This window comes from Oncorhynchus kisutch, linkage group LG19, assembly GCF_002021735.2.
Source record: "Oncorhynchus kisutch isolate 150728-3 linkage group LG19, Okis_V2, whole genome shotgun sequence".
Lineage (NCBI taxonomy): Eukaryota > Metazoa > Chordata > Actinopteri > Salmoniformes > Salmonidae > Oncorhynchus > Oncorhynchus kisutch.
The window spans coordinates 37,190,460-37,213,866 of record NC_034192.2 but is presented as its reverse complement, the minus strand read 5'-3'; the positions used below and the strand labels follow the sequence as shown (position 1 = coordinate 37,213,866).

General features: G+C 43.0%; 2 protein-coding genes across 2 annotated transcripts; one reads left to right on the top strand and one right to left on the bottom strand.

Annotated features, from left to right (window-relative positions):
* The first annotated feature begins 120 nt into the window (after positions 1-120).
* ankrd13d (ankyrin repeat domain 13 family, member D) lies at positions 121-9,667 on the top strand. Its single transcript, XM_020472870.2, has 16 exons — positions 121-1,102; positions 1,244-1,379; positions 5,289-5,413; positions 5,519-5,564; positions 5,708-5,851; positions 5,936-6,125; positions 6,202-6,268; positions 6,394-6,475; positions 6,557-6,618; positions 6,731-6,861; positions 7,006-7,163; positions 7,346-7,459; positions 8,122-8,294; positions 8,420-8,508; positions 8,617-8,850; positions 9,059-9,667. Exons 1-16 carry the CDS (start codon positions 1,019-1,021, stop codon positions 9,120-9,122), a joined length of 1,899 nt encoding a protein of 632 aa, XP_020328459.1. The 5' UTR covers positions 121-1,018; the 3' UTR covers positions 9,123-9,667.
* LOC109880687 (signal-transducing adaptor protein 1-like) lies at positions 9,665-21,515 on the bottom strand. Its single transcript, XM_020472871.2, has 10 exons — positions 21,167-21,515; positions 12,013-12,084; positions 11,796-11,912; positions 11,611-11,667; positions 11,288-11,460; positions 11,064-11,195; positions 10,791-10,860; positions 10,498-10,600; positions 10,195-10,371; positions 9,665-10,082 (listed from the first exon to the last, which is right to left on the bottom strand). The coding sequence occupies exons 1-10, from the start codon at positions 21,266-21,268 to the stop codon at positions 10,057-10,059; spliced, it is 1,029 nt and encodes a 342-aa protein (XP_020328460.1). The 5' UTR covers positions 21,269-21,515; the 3' UTR covers positions 9,665-10,056.
* Between the last annotated feature and the right edge of the window lie 1,892 nt (positions 21,516-23,407).

Genomic DNA, 23,407 nt, shown 5'->3' with positions numbered 1-23,407 from the left:
CCAGTGTTTTACAAATCTGATCCTTGGGATCTTATCTACAGGTTGTGCAGGCTTTTGTTACGGTGTCAGGTGATTCGCTGTGTACATGTAATACCTTTTTGGGGGGGGCGCGCAAAGAGCCCGTGGTCATCAGCAGGAGATTCTCACCATTGCCCCACAACTCTACTTGACATCTGGCATTAGAAGTGGGGATAGAACAGTTGTTTACCCATCAATGATTGTATGGCAACATGCATTACGCGCCCTTCCTTCCTCACCCACTCCAGCTGCTAGCAATAACCTGGAACTAAAGCGACGCTGAAAATGACGTGAAATATAAATAAATAATGCAAACTGGGGTGTGTATATTGTCTCAGCTGCTGCAGTCTGTTATTGTTAAGAATACCGGACTGTGCAATAGTGGTTTGTTGTTTCCAGAATGTTGGTGATTGGAATATGAACACCGACAAGGTATATTGACAGCATCCGAATTGACATCGCTATCATCGGACGTATTAAATACTCGAGTGACCTGGATGTGTATTCGAAATAGGCCGTATCTCGGTCTATTATTTTGACTGCACAGGGTCAGAAAAAAACCCATCGCGAAAGCGAGTGGGTGATGATAGGGAGTTGTTGTTAGCACATCAGCAGGACATGATACCGTCGTTTGTTACAAACAAACGGCATTGCTAGACTAGAAATGGACATGGTTAGACGTTCAATGTTAGCCAGCTAGCTAACAAGCAAGATGGAATGGAAAATAAGTGCTATCATATGTTATTAGCCAGTTAGCCGCTTTCCTGGCTAATGGGTAGACGAGGGCTAGCTAGCTATGTATTTTAATCGGCACCTACTCCTATCCTATTGCTAATTACTTTGCTAAATATTTACCAGTTTTATAAAGTAGAATCTTGCTACCTTGTGGGAATTGTTTGTGCACGCGTCCTCACACGTCTCTTGAGAGAACATTTTTGCTGCTACTGGAAGAGAAACGGTGAAAGCTGTATAGCAAGTTGCTAGCTACATTTGATAAACAATGGCTCAAGAGGCGTTTCCTTTTCATTTTCTGGTTTGGAACAACCAATACCTTGAGCTTGAACGGCAACTACAAAAAAACGAGGTAGGTCAACCTGGGGTAGCAACATACGTTTCTCTCTTTTCAACCGTTCACGTTTTGAGTTTGACAGCTTTGCGTCCCATACCGCACCGCTCAGAAGGCGCGCCCCAGCTTTCATGACACACCAGTGCTGTTCTTCCACAGGAGAATGTGGATCGCTTGGACCCGCGGGGGCGCACCCCGCTAGAGCTGGCTGTGAGTCTGGGCCACCTGGAATCAACCCGTGTGCTGCTCAGACACTCCGCAGACCCAACGCACTGCAACGCTCAGAGCTGGACTGGTGAGTGGATACACAGAGCAATGTATGGGAAGAATACAAATCACCTGTTTCCTAAAACATATTGCTGTACAGTTTTTGAAGGATACAGTGCCTCTAGAAAGTGGAAGTTTCATGGAATTCAAATGCATGTTTCATTTGTTTTGTCAAGGATCTACCTACACACAACTCAGTGGATTTTTTTTTTAAATGTTAAGATTAATGAAGAATAAAACTCTAATACGGAGCATTCGGAAAGTATTCAGACCCCTTGACCTTTTCCACATTTTGTTATGTTACAGCCTTATTCTAAAATGTATTAAATAGTTCCCCCCCCTCATCAATCTACACACAATACCCAGCTTTATCGTTATGGTGGAGTTTCTCCCACTCTTCTCTGCAAATCCTCTTAAACTCTGTCAGGTTGGACGGGGAGCGTTGCTGCACAGCTATTTTCAGGTCATTCCTGAGATGTTCGATCAGATTCAAGTCCAGGCTCTGGCTGGGCCACTCAAGGACATTCAGAGACTTGTCCCGAAGCCACTTCTGTGTTGTCTTGGCTGTGAGCTTAAGGTCTTTGTACTGTTGAAAGGTGAACCTTCGCCCCAGTCTGAGGTCCATGTGCGCTCTGGAGCAGGTTTTCATCAAGGATCACTTTTTATTTTGCTCTGTTTCTCTTTGCCTCAAACCTGAAGAGTCACCCTATCCCTGCTGCTGAAAAACATTGCCACAGCATGATGCTAACACTACCATGGCTCAACATAGGGATGGTGCCAGGTTTCCTCCAGACGTGACGCTTGGCATTCAGGTTAAGAGTTCAATCTTGGTTTCATCAGACTAGAGAAACCTTGTTTCTCATGGTCAGAGTCCTTTAGGTGCCTTTCGGAAAACTCCAAGCTAGCTGTCATGTGTTTTTTACTGAGCAGTGGCTTCCGTCTTGCCACTACTTTAGAGGTCTGATTGGTGGAGTGCTGCAGGATCTTTGTCCTTCTGGAAGGTTTTCCCATCTCCACAGAGGAACTCTGGAGCTCTGTCAGAGTGACCATCGGGTTCTTGGTCACCTCCCTGACCTAGGCCCTTGTCCCCCGATTGCTCAGTTTGGCCAGGCTGCCAGCTCTAGGAAGAGTGTTGGTGGTTCCAAAACTTCCTCCATTTAAGAATGATGGAGGCCACTGTTTTCTTGGGGACCTTCAATGCTGCAGATCTGTGCCTCAACACAATCCTGTCTCGGAGCTCTACGAACAATTCCTTCGACCTCATGGCTTGGTTTTTGAGTAAAGAGTCTGAATACTTATGTAAATGTTATTTATATACATTTACAAAAATGTAAACCTGTTTTTACTATGTCATTATGAGGTATTTTGTGTAGATTAATGAGGAAACATTTTTTAATTGATCCGTTTTAGAATAAGGCTGTAACGTAACAAAATGTGGTAAAAGGTCTGAAAACTTTCCAAATGCATTGTAAACCTTGATTAGATTAGTATTCACCCTACCCGAGTCAATACATGTTAGAAACACCTTTTGTGTCTTCTTGGGTACATCTCATAAGTGCTTTGCACATTATTCTTTAAAAAATTCTTCAAGCTGTGTCAAGTTGGTTGTTGTTCAATACCATTTTCAAGTCTTGCCATCGATTTTAAGGCAATTAATGTCAAAACTGTAATGAGCCCACTAAAGGAACATTCAATGTCGTCTTGGTAAGAAACTCCAATGTATATAAGGGAAAGGGGGATACTTAGTCAGCTGTACAACTGAATGTCTTCAATTGAAATGTGTCTTCCACATTTAACCCAACCCCTCTGAATTAGAGAGGTGCGGGGGGCTGCCTTAATCGACATCCGCGTCTTCGGCTCCCAGAGAACAGTGAGTTAACTGCCTTGCTCGGGCAGAACGACAGATTTTTACCTTGTCAGCTCGGGGATTCGATCCAGCAACCTTTCGGTTACCGACCCAACGCTCTAACCACTATTTGGCCTTGTTTTAGGTTATTTTCCTGCTGAAAGGTGACTTTGTCTCTGTGTCTGTTGGAAAGCAGACTGCAGTTGAACCAGGTTTTCCTCTAGGATTTTGACTGTGCTAAGCTCTTCCGTTTCTTTCTATCCTAAAAAACTCCCTAGTCCATGCTGATGACAAGCATACCCATAACATGATACAGCCACCACCATGCTTGAAAATGTGAAGAGTGGTACTCAGTAACGTTGTGTTGGATTTGCCCCAAACATATCACTTTTGTATTCAGGACATAAAGTTAATTTCCTTGCTACATAATTTGCAGTTTTACTTTAGTGCCTTATTGCAAACAGGATGCATGTTTTGGAATATTTGTTATTCTGTACAGGCTTCCATGCTTTCATGCCGTCTTTTAGCTTAGTATTGTGGAGTAACTACAATGTTGATCCATCCTCAATTTTCTCCTGTCACAGCCATTCAACTCTAACTGTTTTAAAGTCGCCAGTGGCCTCATGGTGAAATCCCTGAGCGATTTCCTTCCTCTCCCGCAATTGAGTTAGGACAGACCCCTGTAGCTTTGTAGTGACTGGGTGTAATGATACACCAAAGTGTAATTAATAACTACACCATGCTCAAAGGGATATTCAATGTCTGTTTTTTTACCCATTCATCAATAGGCGCCCTTTGCGAGGCATTGGAAAACCTCCCTGGTCTTTGGTTGAATTTGTGTTTGAAATTCACTGTTCGCCTGAAGGAACTTAAAGATCATTTTACTTGTGGGGTAAAGAGATGAGGTAGTCATTCAAAAATCATGTTAAACACTGTTATTGCACTGAGTGAGTCCATGTAACTTATGTGGCTTTTTAAGCACATTTTTACTCCTGAACTTATTTAGGCGTACCGTAACAAACGGATTGAATACTTATTGATTCAAGACATTTTGCCTTTTCATTATTAAGATATTACTAAAAACATAATTCCACTGTTATTATAGGTTATTGTGTGTAGGCCATTGACACACAATCTAAATGTAATCCATTTTAAATTCAGTCTGACAACAAAATGTGGATAAAGTCTAGGGGTGTGACAACTTTCTGAAGGCACTTTATGTATGGACGGCAGAGGAAGGGGGTAGTCATTGAAAAATCATGCCAACTCTTATTATTTCCATATAATTTATCTGATTTGTTATGCCAAATTTGACTTCTGTGTTCAATCTGGAGGTGGTTAAAACTCACACCTGGTTTGTCAAGGTGCTGGCTAGCGGAGTAGAACACTTGAAAATGAAAAGGAGAGCCTCACACTCTCGGAGCTCAGACGTAATTTAATAATGTTTCGATAGACACGCTGTCTTCATCGTGGTATAATGACAAACATTGCGGGTCACTAATTGATATAGAGTTTGAAAGTACACACACAGGTGTCTGTAATCATGGCCAGCTGTGGCTTGACATCATTGGTCGATTTACATATATATATAAATAAATAAATAAAACGGGGAAAAAAGCATGAATGTATCTATGATCCTATCCAATGTGGCTACGTAGGCCTACAAACATTATTTACAATGGATAGCGAAAGAAGGACTTCAGATCAAACTCTACGTTGAGACCAAAGGGAGAGCAAGGGCTTTCAAACTCGATATAAACGAGTGACCCACCGTGTTTGTCATTATACCCTGATGAAGACCGCTTGGCTGTCGAAACGTTGTTACATTATAGCGTCTGAGTGTGCGGCTCAACTTCCCAAAACAAAGCGGGTGAATACTTGTGCAACTAATTATTTTATAACATTTGTATTATTTTGTCAAATGTATTTTCACTTTGTTATTATGGCGTATTTTGTGTAGGTCGATGACAAAACATGACAATTAAAATATTTCACTCCCACTTTGTAATGTAACAAAATGTGAGAGAATTTCAATTGAGTGCAGACTTTCTATAGGCACTGTGTGTGGGTTGATGGCATGTCGATGTCCAGTTTTGCAGGAGGCAGTGAGCACAGGGGACCCTGAGCTTTGTCAGCTGGTGCTGCAGTATAGAGACTTCAAGCGAGCCACAGAGAGACTGGCCGGCATCCCAGAACTGCTCAGCAAGCTAAGACGGGTAAGGTAACGCTTTGTAGCCTTCGCTTCAGCCATATAACAAACACCGGTAGCACACCTGTCAATCACATATCTGAAACTCACGATGCTGTGTCACCTCTTTCAGGCCCGGGATTTTTACGTGGAGATGAAATGGGAGTTCACCAGTTGGGGTGAGTGTGTGTGATCGTGAAGGGCTCATATCTGCTCACTGTGGTCGGTTTCAGCACCAGATGAACAGCTCCCAGTTATACTGTCACTGTGATGCACTGAAGTGTTTATGGTGGTTAACCCCCCCCCCCCCCCAAACTCTCAGTCCCCCTGGTCTCCAAGGTGTGTCCCAGTGATGTGTACCGCGTGTGGAAGAGTGGCTCGTGTCTGCGGGTGGACACCACTCTACTGGGATTTGAGCACATGACCTGGCTCAAGGGCCGTCGCAGCTACATCTTTAAGGGCGAAGGTATAACACTGGTGGTATGGTTTCCATAGAGTGTTTGAATGGTGAATGTGTGTTGTCTCCATGGTAATGTGTGTGTTTCTATAGAGAATGGCGCTGTGGTGATGGAGGTGGACCATGACAAGCAGGTGGTGTACACAGAGCCTCTGTCTCTCTCCCTGCGGGACGCTCCGTCTCTCCTGGCTGCCATGCTGCCCACCCAGGAGAACACCGCCCAGAGACTCACCTCCCCTATCGTCTCCACACACCTCAACACACGCAACATCGCCTTCGAGAGGTAGCTACTTCACACACAACATACTCACCTACCTGGTCTGTCTTCTAATTCTTCTCTCCTGCTCTTTGCTGCACAGGAACAAGTCTGGCATTTGGGGCTGGCGTTCTGAGAAGAGTGAGGCAGTCAGTGGCTACGAAGCAAAGGTGAGCCCAGAGGCACCATTGGACCTGAATTTTTTTTCTAATAGAAAGTGTTTCTTGGCCTTTAAAAAAACAATATTTTTTTATTTTTATTGAATCATGTTTTTTTCCCTTTGGTTTGTTTTCAGGTGTACAGCGCCACTAATGTGGAGCTGGTGACTCGATCAAGAACAGAGCACCTGTCGGACCAGGACAAGTCAAAGAGCAAAGGTACACACAGAACACTTATGTTTTATTTGGTCATAGTGTACGTACAGGCACAGCATGGTTCAATCCCTCCTGTCCTCCCAGGCACCAAGACTCCTCTTCAGTCCTTCCTGGGGATAGCTGAGCAGCATACTGCTCCTAATGGGGTGAGTTTCAGAAAGACACCTCCACCTCATATTATATGTGGTGGATAGATGCTTTGATGGACTGACTGACTGGATGTGGTCAATGATGTGTGTCTCTTCCCATGTCTCTCAGAGTAATGTTTCTCAGTGTGCCAGTCCCCATAACCCCACAGCCATCACCGCTGAGGAATACTTTGACCCAGAGTTCCAACTCAATGAGCGAGACATCGGACGCCCCGTGGAGCTCACCAGCAAAGTCCAGAGGTACCACTGTTGCCATGGCAACAGATAGCCGGGATCACCGTAGCAACGCACAGTCAAGCTTGGAGAAGCACAAGATCACTGCCATGTTTAATGCAAGTGTCTTTATTTTTCTCTCTTGCTCTCTCTGTCTCTCTCTCTCTTTAGGTTTAAGGCCCATCTGTGGTTGAGTGAGGCTCACCCTCTGTCATTGGCTGAGCAGGTCACGCCCATCATTGACCTCATGGCCATCTCCAACGCCCATTTTGCCAAACTACGTGACTTCATCACTCTGAGCCTGCCCCCCGGCTTCCCGGTCAAAATAGGTGAGGCTTAATCCCAAACTGACCCCTAGTCCCTACCTTCTAGGCAGGATCTGAAACAGAGACCCAAAGAGAAGACATGGAGAGGAGCAGGTGCTATCAGAAGAAAAAGGACACGCTTTACAATTTAAGCTTAAACAAATTGACAAGATCTTGAAGATCTCCCCTTTCTCTCTCTTTCTCAGAGATCCCTCTGTTCCATGTGTTGAATGCCAGAGTGACCTTCAGTAACCTGTGTGGCTGTGATGAGCCTGTCAGCTCGGTTACTGTACACACACCTGAGGAGGCCCCCGAGGCTGGTAACCACACGCAACACATACTAAAGGGCTATTTATACCCTACGGAGATGGACCCTACGGAGTGTAGTGCAGTGTCAAAGTGACGTTTTTCGTCCCCAAAAGGGGCAGCTCCTTGTAGTGCGCACCGATATTCTACGTAGTCCTGTGCCCCATTCCTTGCGTAGCCATGGGGGAAGTGTTGTGTATATAATCTCAGCAACTGTTCAGACAATTAACCAAACAACATTGTAGCCTTAATTAGAATGTATTTTGTTTAGAAGTAATAACTATTTTCTCTGTGACCAAAACATGACATTCTATTTTTAGCTGAGTGAATACATAGGAGCAGCATATGACATTTCGATAATGTTGTAGGTTACACCGGCAAGTTTTGAGAGTATTTGCCAGGTCAATCAGATTTATTATTAAATCAAATGCCATGTGAAACAATGTGGGAAGCTAAAAGGCTAGCTATCTTGCAGTGTTTAGCCAACTTGCTAGCTAGGGAAGACGAGACTCTTCTTTTGCTTTCACAACATGAGAAGACAACAAGAACTTCTGTTGCCCCCTTGTGAATGTTGCTATTTGGGAGTCTGGATGGGTGAGGTATCGTGTTACCAAAAGTTGCACGTTGCTCGAAAAAAAAGGTGTGGAAACGTATCTCCCTGTCCCTCTGCTCCCAGGGCAGGCCCTGCATCCATTTAACTGCGAGGTGGACCCCTCCGTATTTGAACCACCCCCAGACTACACTACGCTTGGTCCGGGCCGCAGCGAGCCAATGAGAGATGAGGATGATAACTTGCTGCAGTTTGCCATCCAGCAGAGCCTATTGGACGCAGGGACAGAGAGCGACCAGGTGAGACAGGAAATAATCATGGTTTACTCTTAATAGAAGTCATTGATCCACAAATTAAATATTTATCAGCTTTAGGTTTTCATGATGATTGCCACGGAAGTTCAGTAAAATCTATCTCTCTGTAGGTGACTATATGGGAGGCTCTGACTAACAGTCGTCCTGTTTCTGGGCAAATACAGTCACCCCTGTATGAGGATGACTCTCAGCTGGAGAGGTGAGAAGCGTCCATCCTTTTCAACTTGTTCATGTCGGATAATATATTATAAGGCTTTCACTCTCTGGCATTAGCTTTTAAACCGTCATCCCGCTACCTCTCTGATAGGGCCATCCAGGAGTCCCTGTCGATCTCATTGGCTGGTGGTAAGGAAGGAGAGCCTGCAGATCCTGCCCCTCCCCTGTCAGTCTCGCCGTCGCACCCCGGAGCCTACTCCCCTCCCTCTTACAGCTCAGTGGCTGAGCCGCGGTTGCCGAGGCCATTTCCCGGGGGAAACAGCTTTGACGAGCAGCTACGCATCGCCATGGACCTCTCGTGCAGGGAACAGGAAGAGATGGACAGGTGTGAGAGGGATGAGTGCTTGTCGGGTTTCTTTCTCTGATCATCCATTGTTTTCTGACCAGGGAAAGGGATGAGGAGAGGAACCCGTTCTAGAGTATTTGAACACAGCCATGCAGAGTGGGATTATAAGGATGGATGAGGAAAGGATTTGGGGAGCTTGATTGCCAGTTTCTGGGATCTAATGACTTAATTCTGTTTCCTGTTACAGGGCGAGGCAGGAGGAAGAGGATGAGCTGGAAAGGATCCTTCAGCTGTCACTTTTAGAGAAGTAGCCATGTGTCTTGATTGGGGAACAAACATGTTAACTTATTGTTTTAGTTTTTTTATCCTGCAATGTTAAATTATTATTATTTAGTTTTAATTTATGATGTCTTAATAATGGGGCATTAGAGTATGGGACCAGACTGCAGGGAGGGAGGTAGAGATGGTACTGGCCTCAAGGTGGGTAAAAGCATTATGGTGGAAACTACTTTCCAATCACCGATGGGCACCTGCTGTATTTGCTGTCACCTGTCCAGTGGGAAGGGTTTTGAGAGATGAGGTACTGGGAGGGAAAGATGGTCAAACTAGCAGTGCTGCTGTAAGAGCGCTCTTCAGGCCCTGAATGGATGGAGAGAACACTTTTTTATTTTGCTTTATTTTTCACAACCCAGCTGTCATTGAGTGATAAGTCCTTTAACCTTTCACCTATGATACAAACTGATAATAGTGATATGATTTATAAAATACTGATATATAAGAAAATTATTGATAAAAAATATATTATGCTGGTTGACTCCTGCGTGTGACTTGGAAAATAAATGTATCCTGAAGCATTTGTGTGGTAGTTTATTTCCGTGTGTGCAAAGGTCAGAAGCGGACAATTCAGATATCTAGGCCAGTAGTAATCTTTATGCACCATTGTACTATTTCAAATCTACATCTCATTGGCAAATTTTTAACTGGAGCCAAGCATGAGCTCAAAAAAAAAGTGCATTTACTATAGTGTACACATCTTTACAAGGATGAGCGACAGGTTGTTTCCTCGCCAACGTGACATTTGGGTACAAAACCACAGAGAAATAAAAACTTGCTAGATGCTATAGATCAAGTGTGTTCATTCGTGACGTTGTTGCTCTGTGTGTGTGTGATGTGTGTGTAGTGTGTGAAAACTGTTCCCCTGTGTAGGTCTGTTTCATCCCCTTTCGGTACTGCTGTGCGGAGCTCCTAATTCAGGTCTTCAGGTCTGGGGTCTGGAGAGACGAAAACAGAGTAGACGGACTGAAGAGAACTTACAAGCCTGAGACTGCACCCACGTCTATTGTAAACACACTGATGCTCTGAAGTTGATTGTGACCCACACACCTGGGTTTAATACTTCATCTGCGTCTTGATATTCTTTTCCTGTATCTGTGTCTTTGATTGGGAGTTTGGGAAAGGAGGGAGGGGTGCTCCCTTTCGGGGACTTTGTGTGGATCATCGGTGCAACTCTCGCCCGGGGGACCGGTTTGGGTGGAAAACAGGGCAATGCGAGTGGCAAATCTGATTGGCACAGGTCACAAGTTACACACCTTGTACGATACAGGAGTAATGATATGATTGTTATGGGGCTAAGCTTAGCCTTCAGTGGTGAGTCAACTTATTTGTGGTGTTGTGACGCTCTCTCACCAATGCAGGTGTCGTAGGTCTGGGGAACCAGGTATGGGTGCAGACGGAACTCTGTTGCCTTCAGGAAGTGATCTAGCACTGCCCCCAGGGAAGGGACAGTCACCTGATGAAACGGACAGACATTAGGATGTTACCTCCTATCAAAAGCAGATATCGGACAAACTTGAAGGGCTGTCAAGACACTAAGCATATACAGAGTGTCGTCTCATATCAGTGCTGTGTTTTGAACCCATTTTGATGGGATGAGAGTCAGACATTCAGTACAGGAATCAGGCTGCCAGAGCAGGACTCACCGGGGCATCTAGTTCAATGACGAAGCCTGTGTCTATGGAAAGCACTTTGTAGTTCTTCATCACTGGGCCACTGAAATATAGAGTCTGGTAAATCTCAAGAGTACTTGGTTCCTCTCTACTCCCTCAGCCAGAGACACTGTTGTATGATAGGGCTAGGGTGCTGTTGTCAATAAAGGCTTGTTTAGTGAAGGGGGGAGAAACTTGAGGCCTGTAAGTTACAGGGTGTTGGAGTTCAGGGTTAAAGGTCAGGGGTGAGATGTTTAAGTTCAAGACCTGGGGTAGTCCTGTCTCAAGGTGATGGCGTAGTTAGTGTTGTCAGTCGAGGGGCGGAGAATGATGCTGCCGTACTCTGTGTTCTCCTTCAACATCCTCTCTGCCTTCTGTCGAGACACAGGAAAGAAACAGCTGGAGAGAGGAGAAGAAAAGGAGGGTTAGAGGAGACGAGATAGAAATACATTTTGTATCAAAATAATGAATAGAAACATGGCAATTCTCACAGGGGGGTTCCAGAGATGGCATCGTCATATGTGTCGTCTGAGGAGGGATGGATATGGTAGGTGGTGTAAGGCAGGGGAGGAGGTGGGGCCTGTCTCTTCTTCTCCTCAGACAGAACCTCTTCCAGCCTCAGCATCTGACCTGGGAGCAGCTGCAGTTTACTGGGGATCTCCTTCTACAGGGCACATCGTCAAAGAAATTGCAAGCTTATATTTACTTTGCTCTTTAGTTTAATCTACAAATTCTCTGTTCTTAACTCTCAGGAAAATGAGTCAGAATGAGTATTCAACCCTGACAGCCCAATGTGTATGTGTGTGTTACATACAGTGGCCACAGTCATGATGAAGCCTCTCCACTCCTCTCCTGTGTTGGGGTTATCCACCTAGATCAGATATCAACAGATACCTGTCTCGTAAATCTGCAGGATTGTGCAACCACTTTATGGCTATTTGCCAGTAACACGTTCTGATTAGGATTGGCAATAACTTGACTGAATGTAACATAAATGACCTTTAGCTGCACTTCCTCATTGGTCAGGGTGAGAGTATAGATGGTTGACCTGTTGTTTTGATAAGGAGAATCCATCGACATCGACTTCCACATCTGAAGGTCCAGTTTCTCTGAGTACTGATAGGGAATTACATATCTGATTAGTCAAGCCATAGATCGATTAAAAAACTTGATACAATACAACCAAGAGATTAGATGAGTGTAGCTATTCTCTTACTGTGTCATGCATCTCGTCTGTGTACAGAAAGAGTGTTGATCCACGGAGCTCTGCATAAAAGTTCTTAAATTCCTGGAAAAGGCCAAACCAGATTCAACATGAAGTCCATTGCTCTACACTTGCAGAAACATGCCCAAATGAATTGATTTACTTTGATAAGTATACTTTACCAGTCAAAAGGTTCTACATTGTAGCATAATACTGAAGACATCAATACTGTGATATTGTAACCAAAAAAAGTGTTAAACAAATCAAAATATATTTTATCTTTGAGATTCTTCAAAGTAGCCACCCTTTGTGTTTATGACAGCTTTGTACGCTCTTGGCATTCTCTCAACCAGCTTCAGAAGGTAGTCACCTTGAATGCATTTCAATTAACAGGTGTGTCTTGTTAAACACTTCTTATGGCTGGGGGGCAGTATGACTGAGGTCCCCAGAGCAAACTGCCTGCTCCTCAAGTCCCAGTTGCTAATATATGCATATTATTAGTATATATGGATAGAAAACACTCTGAAGTTTCTTCAACTGTTTGAATTATGTCTGTGAGTATAACAGAACTCATATGGCAGGCAAAAACCTGAGAAAAAGTCCAACCAGGAAGTGGGAAATCTGAGGTTGGTCGATTTTCAACTTAGCCCCTATAGAAGATACAGTGGGATATTGGTAATCTTGCACTTCCTAAGGCTTCCACTAGATGTCAACCGTCTTTAGAAACTTGATTGATGCTTCTACTATGAAGGGGGGCTGAATGAGTCAGAGGTCTGCCAGCAGTCACATGCTGGTCACACACATTTCACATGAGCGGTATCTTCCGTTCCTTTGCTTTTCTGAAGATTTTTGAAATTTTGTCTGCAACTAGTGAATGTGCTTTGAGTTTTGATTTGTTTACCAAACGCGCTAACAAAAGTAGCTATTTGGACGTAAATGATGGACATTATCGAACAAATCAAACATTTATTGTGGAACTGGGATTCCTGGGAGTGCATTCTGACGAAGATCATCAATGGTAACTGAATATTTATAATGTTATTTCTGACTTCTGTTGACTCCAACATGGCGGATATATGTATTTGTTGTCGGAGCGCCGTACTCAGATAATTGCATGGTTTGCTTTTTCCGTAAAGCTTTTTTGAAATCTGACACAGCGGTTGCATTAAGGAGAAGTATATCTTTAATTCCATGCAGAACACTTGTATTTTCACTCAACATTTATAATGAGTATTTCTGTAAATTTATGTGGCTCTGCAAAATCACGGGATGTTTTTGGAACTACTGAACATAAAGTGCCCAATGTATACTGAGATTTTTTTAAATATGAACTTTATCAAACAAAACATACATGTATTGTGTAACATGAAGTCCTATGAGTGTCATCTGATGAAGATCATCAAAGGTTAGTGATAAATTTTATCTCTATTTCTGCTTTTTTGTGACTCCTATCTTTGTCTGGAAAAATGGCTGTGTTTTTCTGTGGCTTGGCTCTGACCTAACAATTGTTTGTGGTGCTTTCGCTGTAAAGCCTATTTGAAATCAGAAACTGTGGTGGGATTAACATCAAGATTACCTTTAAAACGGTATAAGGTACTTGTATGTTTGAGGAATTTTAATTATGAGAGTTCTGTTTTGAATTGGACGCCCTGCACTCTCACTGGCTGTTGTCATATCGATCCCGTTAACGGGATTTCAGCCCTAAGAAGTTTAAAAGTTAATTTGTGGAATTGATTTCCTTCTTTTATGCATTTGAGCTAATCAGCTTGTGTTGTGACAAGGTAGGGGTGGTGTACAGAAGATAGCCTTATTTGGTGAAAGACCAAGTCCATATTATGGCAAGAACAGCTCAAATAATCAAAGAGAAAGGATAGTCCATCATTACTTTAAGACATGAAGGTCAGTCATTCAGGAACATTTCAAGAACTTTCAAGAACTTTCTTCAAGTGCAGTCGCAAAAACCATCAAGCGCTATGATGAAACTGGCTCTCACGGGGACCGCCACAGGAAAGACCCAGAGTTACCTCTGCTACAGAGGATACGTTCATTAGAGTTAACTGCAACTCAGAATGCAGTCCAAATAAATGCTTTTATTTATTTTTTTTATTTTTTTATTTCACCTTTATTTAACAAGGTAAGATAGTTGAGAACAAGCTCTCATTTACAACTGCGACCTGGCCAAGATAAAACAAAGCAGTGCGACACAAACAACAACACAGAGTTACACATGAATAAACAAACATACAGTTAATAACACAGTAGAAACAAAAGTCTATATACATCTTCACAGTGTTCAAGTAACAGACACATCTCAACATCAACTGTTCAGAAGAGTGAGTGAATCAGGCCTTCATGGTCGAATTGCTGAAAAGAAACCACTACTAAAGGATACCAATAATAAGAAGAGACTTGCTTGGGTCAAGAAACACAAGCAATGGACATTAGACCGGTGGAAATCTGTCATTTGGTCTGATGAGTCCAAATTTGAGATTTTTTGGTTCCAACCACTGTGTCTTTGTGAGATGCAGAGTAGGTGAATGGATGATCTTGGCATGTGTGGTTCACACCGGGAAGCATGGAGGAGGAGGTGTGATGGTGTGGGGGTGCTTTGCTGGTGACACTGTCTGTGATTTATTTAGAATTCAAGGCACACTTAACAAGGCTACCACAGCATTCAGCAGCGATACGCCATCACATCTGGTTTCCGCTTAGTGGGATTACCATTTGTTTTTCAACAGGACAATAACCCAACACATCTCCAGGCTGTGTAAGGGCTATTTGACCAAGAAGGAGAGTGATGGTGCTGCATCAGATGACCTGCCTTCCACAATCACCCAACCTCAACCCAATTGAGATGGTTTGGGATGAGCTAGACCGCAGAGTAAAGGAAAGGCAGCCAACAAGTGCTCAGCACTGTCAAACGCTCCCTAAAACACTTCAGCGAGCAGGCCTTTCCTTCCGGGTATCCTGGACAGATATTGACCTCATCCCGTCAGTAGAGGACGCCTGGTTATTCTTTAAAAATGCCTTCCTTACCATCTTAAATAAGTATGCACCATTCAAAAAATGTAGAACCAGGAACAGGAACAGAAACCAGGAATAGATATAGCCCTTGGTTCACTCCAGACCTGACTGCCCTTGACCAGCACAAAAACATCCTGTGGCGTACTTCATTAGCATGATCTTTTCAGAGAAGTTAGGAACCAATATACAGTACACAGGCAGTTAGGAAAGCTAAGACTATATTTTGCAAACAGAAATTTGCATCCTCTAGCACAAACTCAAAAAAGTTTAAGAATAAGAACACCTCCTCCCAGCTGCCCACTGCACTGAGGCTAGGCAACACTGTCACCACTGATAAATCCATTATAATTGAGAATTTCAATAAGCATTTTTCAACGGCTGGCCATGCTTTCCATCTGGTTACCCCTACCCCGGTCAACAGACCTGCACCCCCCACAGCATCTCGCCCAAGCCTCCCACATTTTTCCTTCACCCAAATCCAGATAGCTGATGTTCTGAAAGAGCTGCAAAATCTGGACCCCTACACATTAGCCGGGCTAGACAATCTGGACCTTCTCTTTCTAAAATTATCTGACAAAATTGTTGCAACCCCTATTACTAACCTGTTCAACCTCTCTTTCGTATCGTCTGAGATTGGAAAGCTGTTGCGGTCATCCCCCTCTTCAAAGGGGGAGACACTCTAGACCCAAACTGCTACCGACCTGTATCTATCCTACCATGCCTTCTAAGGTCTTCGAAAGCCAAGTTAACCAGCAGATTACCGACCATTTCGAATCCCACCGTACCTTCTCCACTATGCAATCTGGTTTCAGAGCTGGTCATGGGTGTACCTAAGCCACGCTCAAGGTCCTAAACGATATCATAACCACCATTGATAAGAGACAGTACTGTGCAACCGTATTCATCGACCTGGCCAAGGCTTTCGACTCTGTCAATCACCACATTCTTATCGGCAGGCTCAACAGCCTTGGTTTCTCAGATGACTGCCTCGCCTGGTTTACCAACTACTTCTCTGATAGAGTTCAGTGTGTCAAATCGGAGGGCCTGTTGTCCGGACCTCTGGCAGTCTCTATGGGGGTGCAATTCTTGGGCCGACACTTTTCTCTGTATACATCAATGATGTCGCTCTTGCTGCTGGTGATTCTCTGATCCACCTCTATGCAAATGACACCATTCTGTATACACCTGGCCCTTCTTTGAACACTGTGTTAACTGACCTCCAGATGAGCATCAATGCCATACAGCTCTCCTTCCGTGGCCTCCAACTGCTCTTAATTGCAAGTTAAACGAAATGCATGCTCTTCAACTGATCGCTGCCCACACCTGCCCGCCCGTCCAGCATCACTACTTTGGACAGTTCTGACATAGAATATGTGGACAACTACAAATACCTAGGTGTCTGATTAGACTGTAAACTCTCCTTCCAGACTCACATTGAGCATCTCCAATCCAATTATCCTTCACTCATGCTGCCAAACATACCATCGTAAAACTGACCATCCTACCGATCCTCGATTTCGGCGATGTCATTTACAAAACAGCCTCCGACACTCTACTCAACAAACTGGATGCAGTCTATCACAGTGCCATCCGTTTTGTCACCAAACCCATACACTAATCACCACTGCGACCTGTACGCTCTCGTTGGCTGGCCCTCGCTTCTTACTCGTCGCCAAACCCACTGGCTCCAGGTCATCTACAGGTCTCTGTTAGGTAAAGCCCCACCTTTTCTCAGCTCACTGGTCACCATAGCAGCACCCACCCGTAGCACGCGCTCCAGCAGATATATTTCACTGGTCACCCCCAAAGCCGATTCTTCCTTTGGCCACCAGTCCTTCCAGTTCTCCACTGCAAATGACTGGAACAAACTGCAAAAATCACTGAAGCTGGAGACTCGTATCTCCCTCACTAGCTTTAAGCACCAGCTGTCAGAGCAGCTCACAGATCACTGCACCTGTACATAGCCCATCTGTAAATAGCCCATCCAACTACCGCATCCCCATACTGTATTTTCATTTATTTATCTAGCTCCTTTACACCCCAGTATCTCTACTTGCACATTCATCTTTTGCACATCTATCACTCCAGTGTTTAATTGCTATATTGTAATTACTTTGCCACCATGGCCTATTTATTGTCTTAACTCCCTTATCTTACCTTATTTGCACACAGTGTATATAAACTTTTTCTACTGCATGTTTGTTTATTCCATGTGTAAATCTTTGCCACCAATGCTCCTTATAGGACACATCACTGCACTCTACACTCCTCTGTAAACTGGTCATCTCTGTATACCCGTCGCAAGACCCTCTGGTTGATGCTTATTTATTAAACCCTCTTAGGTCTCAGTCCTCCCTGTCTGAGATATCTACTTCAGCCCTCATCCTCCACATACAACCCCCATTCTGCCAGTCACATTCTGCTAAAGGTCCCCAAAGCACACACATCCTTGGGTCGCTCCTCTTTTCAGTTCGCTGCAGCTAGTGACTGGAATGAGCTGCAACAAGCACTCAAACTGGACAGTTTTATCTCCATCTCTTCATTCAAAGACTCAATCATGGACACTCTTACTGACAGTTGTGTCTGCTTTGTGTGATGTACACACTATACATAGGTTTTTCTATTTTTCTTTTCTATTGTGTTATTGACTCGACGTTTGTTTATGTGTAACTTTGTGTTGTTTTTGTCGAACTGCTTTGCTTTATCTTGGCCAGGTCGCAGTTGTAAATGAGAACTTGTTCTCAACTAGCCTACCTTGTTAAATAAAGGTGAAAAAATAATACGTGGGAACTCCTTCAAAACTGTTTCAAAAGCGTTCCAGGTGAAGCTGGTTGAGAGAATGCCAAGTATGTGTAAAGTTGTCATCAGGGCAAAGGGTGGCTACTTTGAAGAGTCTCAAAGATAAAAATATATTTTATTTTGTTTAACACATTTTTAGTTACTACATGATTCCATATGCGTTATTTCATAGTATCGATGTAGTCACAATGTAGAAAATAGTAAGAATAAAGAAAAACCATTGAATGAATATGTGTGTCCAAGTTTTCACCATCACTGTAAAACCCTAGTTATTTTGTTGCTTTGACAAAGTTATTTATGAAAGATTATGTGATTAATGATTCATTTACTTCTGTCCCTCATTTGAAGGTCAACCCTGTTATGTTATGTGAACTGAACTCTCATTTTAATATGGTGAAACTATTCCTTTTTAAACATTTATTTTAAAAGAAACATTGAACATCTAATAGTGAAATCATAGTATAAAACCAGGTGAGCTGGTTCTACTCTTTTAGGCCATTTTCTGGTGTTTTGTGGGGAAAAACTGAGCAGGTACAGCATAACACTCAGGATGTGTGACCTGTCACGCATAGATAAACAGGCTAGAAATGTTTAATTTTTTTTGTGAAACTTGCATTCAATTGCCCCTCCCTGTAATACACAATACCGCTCATTGGATGCACAAAACCTAGACCTACACTTTGAAATACAGAGCCTTCAGAAAGTATTCACACCCCTTAACTTTTTCCACACTTTGTTGTGTTACAGCCTCTGTGTGCAATAATATCGATTCATATATATTTTTTAATCGTTGCCGCATCTCTGTACCCCACACATCAGCCGAGTAGTGAATTTCAAGCACAGATTCACCAGAAAGACCAGGGAGGTTTTCCAATGCTTCGCAAAGAAGGCACCTATTGGGAAATGGGTATATAAAAAAAAACAGACACTGAATATCCAGTTGAGCATGGTGAAGTTATTAATTACACTTTGGATGGTGTATCAATACACCCAGTCACTACAAAGATACAGGTGTCCTTCCTAACTCAGTTGCCGGAGAGGAAGGAAACCGCTCAGTGATTTCACCATGAGGCCAATGGTGACTTTAAAACAGTTACAGAGTTTAATGGCTGTGATAAGAGAAAACTGAGGATGGCTCAACCATATTGTAGCTACTCAACAATACTAACCTAATTAACAGAGTGAAAAGGAGGAAGTCTGTACAGAATAAAAAATTTCCAAAACATGCATCCTGTTTGCAATAAGGCACTAAAGTAATACTGCCAAAAAATTGTCAAAGAAATTAACTTTTTGTCCTGAATATAAAGTGTTGTTTAGGACAAAACCAACACAACACATCACTGAGTATCAGTCTTCATATTTTCAAGGATGGTGGTGGCTGCATCATGTTATGGATATGCTCGTCATCGGCAAGGACTAGGGAGTTTTTTGTTGTTGATGAAAAGAAACGGAATAGAGCTAAGCACATGCAAAATTCTAGAGGAAAACCTGGTTCAGTATGCTTTCCAGCACTGGGAGACCAATTCACCTTTCAGCAGGACAAGAAGTTCAATTCAGGGCCAAATATACACTGGAGTTGCTTACCAAGACGACATTAAATGTTCCTGTGTGGCCTAGTTACAGTTCGGACTTAAATCGGCTTGAAAATATATGGAAAGACTTGAAAATGGCTGTCTAGTAATGATCAACAATCATCTTGATAGAGCTTGAAGAGTGTAAAAAATGATAATTGGCAAGTATTGTACAATCCAGGTGTGCAAAGCTCTGGAGACTTACTCAAAAAGACTCTTTTTTTTCTGTAATCGCTGGCAAAAGGTGATCTTGCATGTATTGACCGAGGGGGTTGAATAGTTATCTAATCAGCATATATTTGTGTTTTATTTTTCATTCATCTTTTTCAAAATATTCCTTTTTTCTTCCACTTTGACAGAGTACTTTGTGTATATCGTTGAAAAAACAAACAATCAAATCCACTTGAATCTCAATTCATAACAAAGAAAAAAACAGCCTAAAATTTGTTGAAATCTCCCCCCCAAAATGTACAATTTAAATTATATCACTGCCAAAGTTTTGTTTGGCGGGCAAAGCAATTATCTCCACTGGTTGATGCTTATTTATAAAATACTCTTAGGCCTCATTCCCCCCTATCTAAGATACCTACTGCAGCCCTCATCCTCCACATACAACACCCGTTCTGCCAGTCACATTCTGCTAAAGGTCCCCAAAGCACACACATCCCTGGGTCGCTCCTCTTTTCAGTTCGCTGCAGCTAGCACAGGAACGAGCTGCAACAAACACTCAAACTGGACAGTTTTATCTCAATCTCTTCATTCAACGACTTAATCATGGACACTCTTACTGACAGTTGTGGCTGCTTTGTGTGATGTATTGTTGTCTGTGCCCAATAATGTTTGTACATTATTTTTGTGCTGCTACCATGTTGTGCTGCTGACATGTTGTGTTGCTACCATGTTGTTGTCGTGTTGTGTTGCTACCATGCTGTGTTTTCATGTGTTGCTGCCATGCTATGTTGTTGTCTTAGGTCTCTTTTTATGTAGTGTTGTAGAGTCTCTCTTGTCGTGATATGTGTTTTGTCCTATATTTTATATTTATTTGACATTTTTAATCCAAGCCCCCGTTGTCACGATCATCAAGGGAAGAAGTGGACCAAAGCGCAGCGTGGTACGTGTTCATTCTATTTATTTTATAATGAACGCCCAAAACAAAATACGAACGTGACATTCTGCAAGGCAAAATAACAACCAATGCAAAAATAAGATCCTACAAATGAAAGAGGGAAAAAGGACTGCCTAAGTATGATTCCCAATCCGAGACAACGATGGACTGCTGCCTCTGACTGGGAACCACACTCGGCCAAAAACAAAGAAACAGATAACATAGAATGCCCACCCCAAATCACACCCTGACCTAACCAAATAGAGAAATAAAACGGCTCTCTAAGGTCAGGGCGTGACACCCGTACCCGCAGGAAGCCTTTTGCTTTCTGGTAGCCTCATTGTAAATAAGATTTTTGTTCTCAACTTGCATAGTTAAATAAAGGTTAAATAAAACATTTAAATTCATATCTCCATTGATCAATACGTAAAGAGTAATTGAAGAAGCTGCATTAGGAACCACTTTGGCCACCAGGTAGACTAGATGTCATAGCCATGCATTTCAGGAATATTGTCAGGCATTACAAAAATGCTAATTGCATTTACATGTATCACGTGATGTTAAATATATTGATTTTTTGACTTTATTTTTGTAAGGGTCACTCTGTAATTTTCTCTCTGCCAGTCCTTATTGGCCTATCCCCCATTCTCTGTCTCCTGTTCGTTACCTTCTCTCCAGTGTATTTCTTCAGCAGCTGTCCTGAGTAATACAGAGGAAGGGCTGTGATGGTCTCCCTCCTCTTGTAAACCCGTCTAGTGGTTGCTGTCATGTTTCCACTTTGTCCTGGTCCTGCTTAGCTCAACTCTGTGTTGTTTAGCCCAGTTCAGTTCACATAAACTTTAAGTTTTAACCACTATACATATAGATCCAGATCCCTGTGGCTCTGTCCACCACTTGATCTAATTACCTCAGAACTTTTAGTGTTGTTTTATCTGTCTGTGTGAGTCATTGACTTAGCTTATCGTCTTCTCTCTCCCTCAGTCCTTGGTCAGTATAAGGCTGGTTGAACTTAGGGAATGAGGAAGCAGTGCAGTGATTTACAGAGTGTGTAAAGTAGAACCTCGAGGTACTAGGGCGTCCTTTAGCACTTTAGACCTGGAACTGGCACAACTGCCACCTTCACATTACTAGGTACTGTGCCCAACCTCCGAAGTGACTCTTATCAACTGTATGGAAGGTTTTCCTTTGTGTTGTCTCAGGAATGCTGCATTATCTCTCCAACATCCATTTTTGTCACACGTCTGGGTAGCAGAGGCCCTGTTGTCTTTACATCCTGTAGGTCTGATACTGTATCTGATTGGAAGTTAACCCCGAAAAGTCTAAGCCTTTTTATTTATTTTTAATTTAACCAGGTAGGCCAGTTGAGAACAAGTTCTCATTTACAACTGCGACCTGGCCAAGATAAAGCAAAGCAGTTCGACAAAAACAACAACACAGAGTTACACATAAACAAACGTCGAGTCAATAACACAATAGAAAAGAAAAATAGAAAAACCTATGTATAGTGTGTACATCACACAAAGCAGACACAACTGTCAGTAAGAGTGTCCATGATTGAGTCTTTGAATGAAGAGATGGAGATAAAACTGTCCAGTTTGAGTGCTTGTTGCAGCTCATTCCAGTCACTAGCTGCAGCGAACTGAAAAGAGGAGCGACCCAAGGATGTGTGTGCTTTGGGGACCTTTAGCAGAATGTGACTGGCAGAATGGGGGTTGTATGTGGAGGATGAGGGCTGAAGTAGATATCTCAGACAGGGAGGACTGAGACCTAAGAGGGTTTAATAAATAAGCATCAACCAGAGGGTCTTGCGACGGGTATACAGAGATGACCAGTTTACAGAGGAGTGTAGAGTGCAGTGATGTGTCCTATAAGGAGCATTGGTGGCAAATCTGATGGCCAAATGGTAAATAACGTCTTGGCACTCCGAGAGCACCTTTACCTGCCGATCTATAAATTATGTCTCCGTAATCTAGCATGGGTAGGATGGTCATCTGAATCAGCGTTAGTTTGGCAGCTGGGGTGAAAGAGGAGCGATTACGATAGAGGAAACCAAGTCTAGATTTAACTTTAGACTGCAGCTCTGAGAGAGGGACAGTGTACCGTCTAGCCATACCATCTAGCCACACCGTCTAGCCTTTGCGAGGGGGCTTCCACTAAACTAACATTTGGAATTGTTTTTAAATGGCCATACCGTGTATCATTTAGCGATTTGATTTGTAATTTTAGGACACCTGTAGGTATAAAATAAAATATATAAAAAATGTAATTGAATAACACGTTAATTAATGGCAAAACCGCAAGTAAAAAAATTGTAATCATAAAGAACAAGGTTTTGAAGTGTCTCTCGTATCAAGGGGAGACACTATATATACAAAAGTTTATGGACACCCCTTCAAATGAGTGGATTCGGCTATTTCAGCCACATCCATGGCTGACAGGTGTATAACATCGAGCACACAGCCATGTAATCTCCATACACAAACATTGGCAGTAGAATGGCCTTACTGAAGAGCTCAGTGACTTTCAATATAGCACCGTCATAGGATGCCACCTTTCCAACAAGTTAGTTTGTAAAGTTTTCGTCCTGCTAGAGTTGCCCTTGTCAACTGTAAGTGCTGTTATTGCGAAGTGGAAACATCTAGGAGCAACAACGGCTTGGCCGCAAAGTGGTAGGCCACACAAGATTACAGAACGGGACCGGCGAGTGCTGAAGCTCGTAGCTTCATGAAATGGGTTTCCATGGCCGAGCAGCCGCGCAAAAGCCTAAGATCACCATGCGCAATGCCAAGCGTCAGGCTTGGCAGTCCGACAGACAAATCTGGGTTTGACGAATGCCAGAAGAACGCTACCTGCCTCAATGCATGGTGCGAACTGTAATGTTTGGTGCAGGAGGAATAATGGTCTGGGG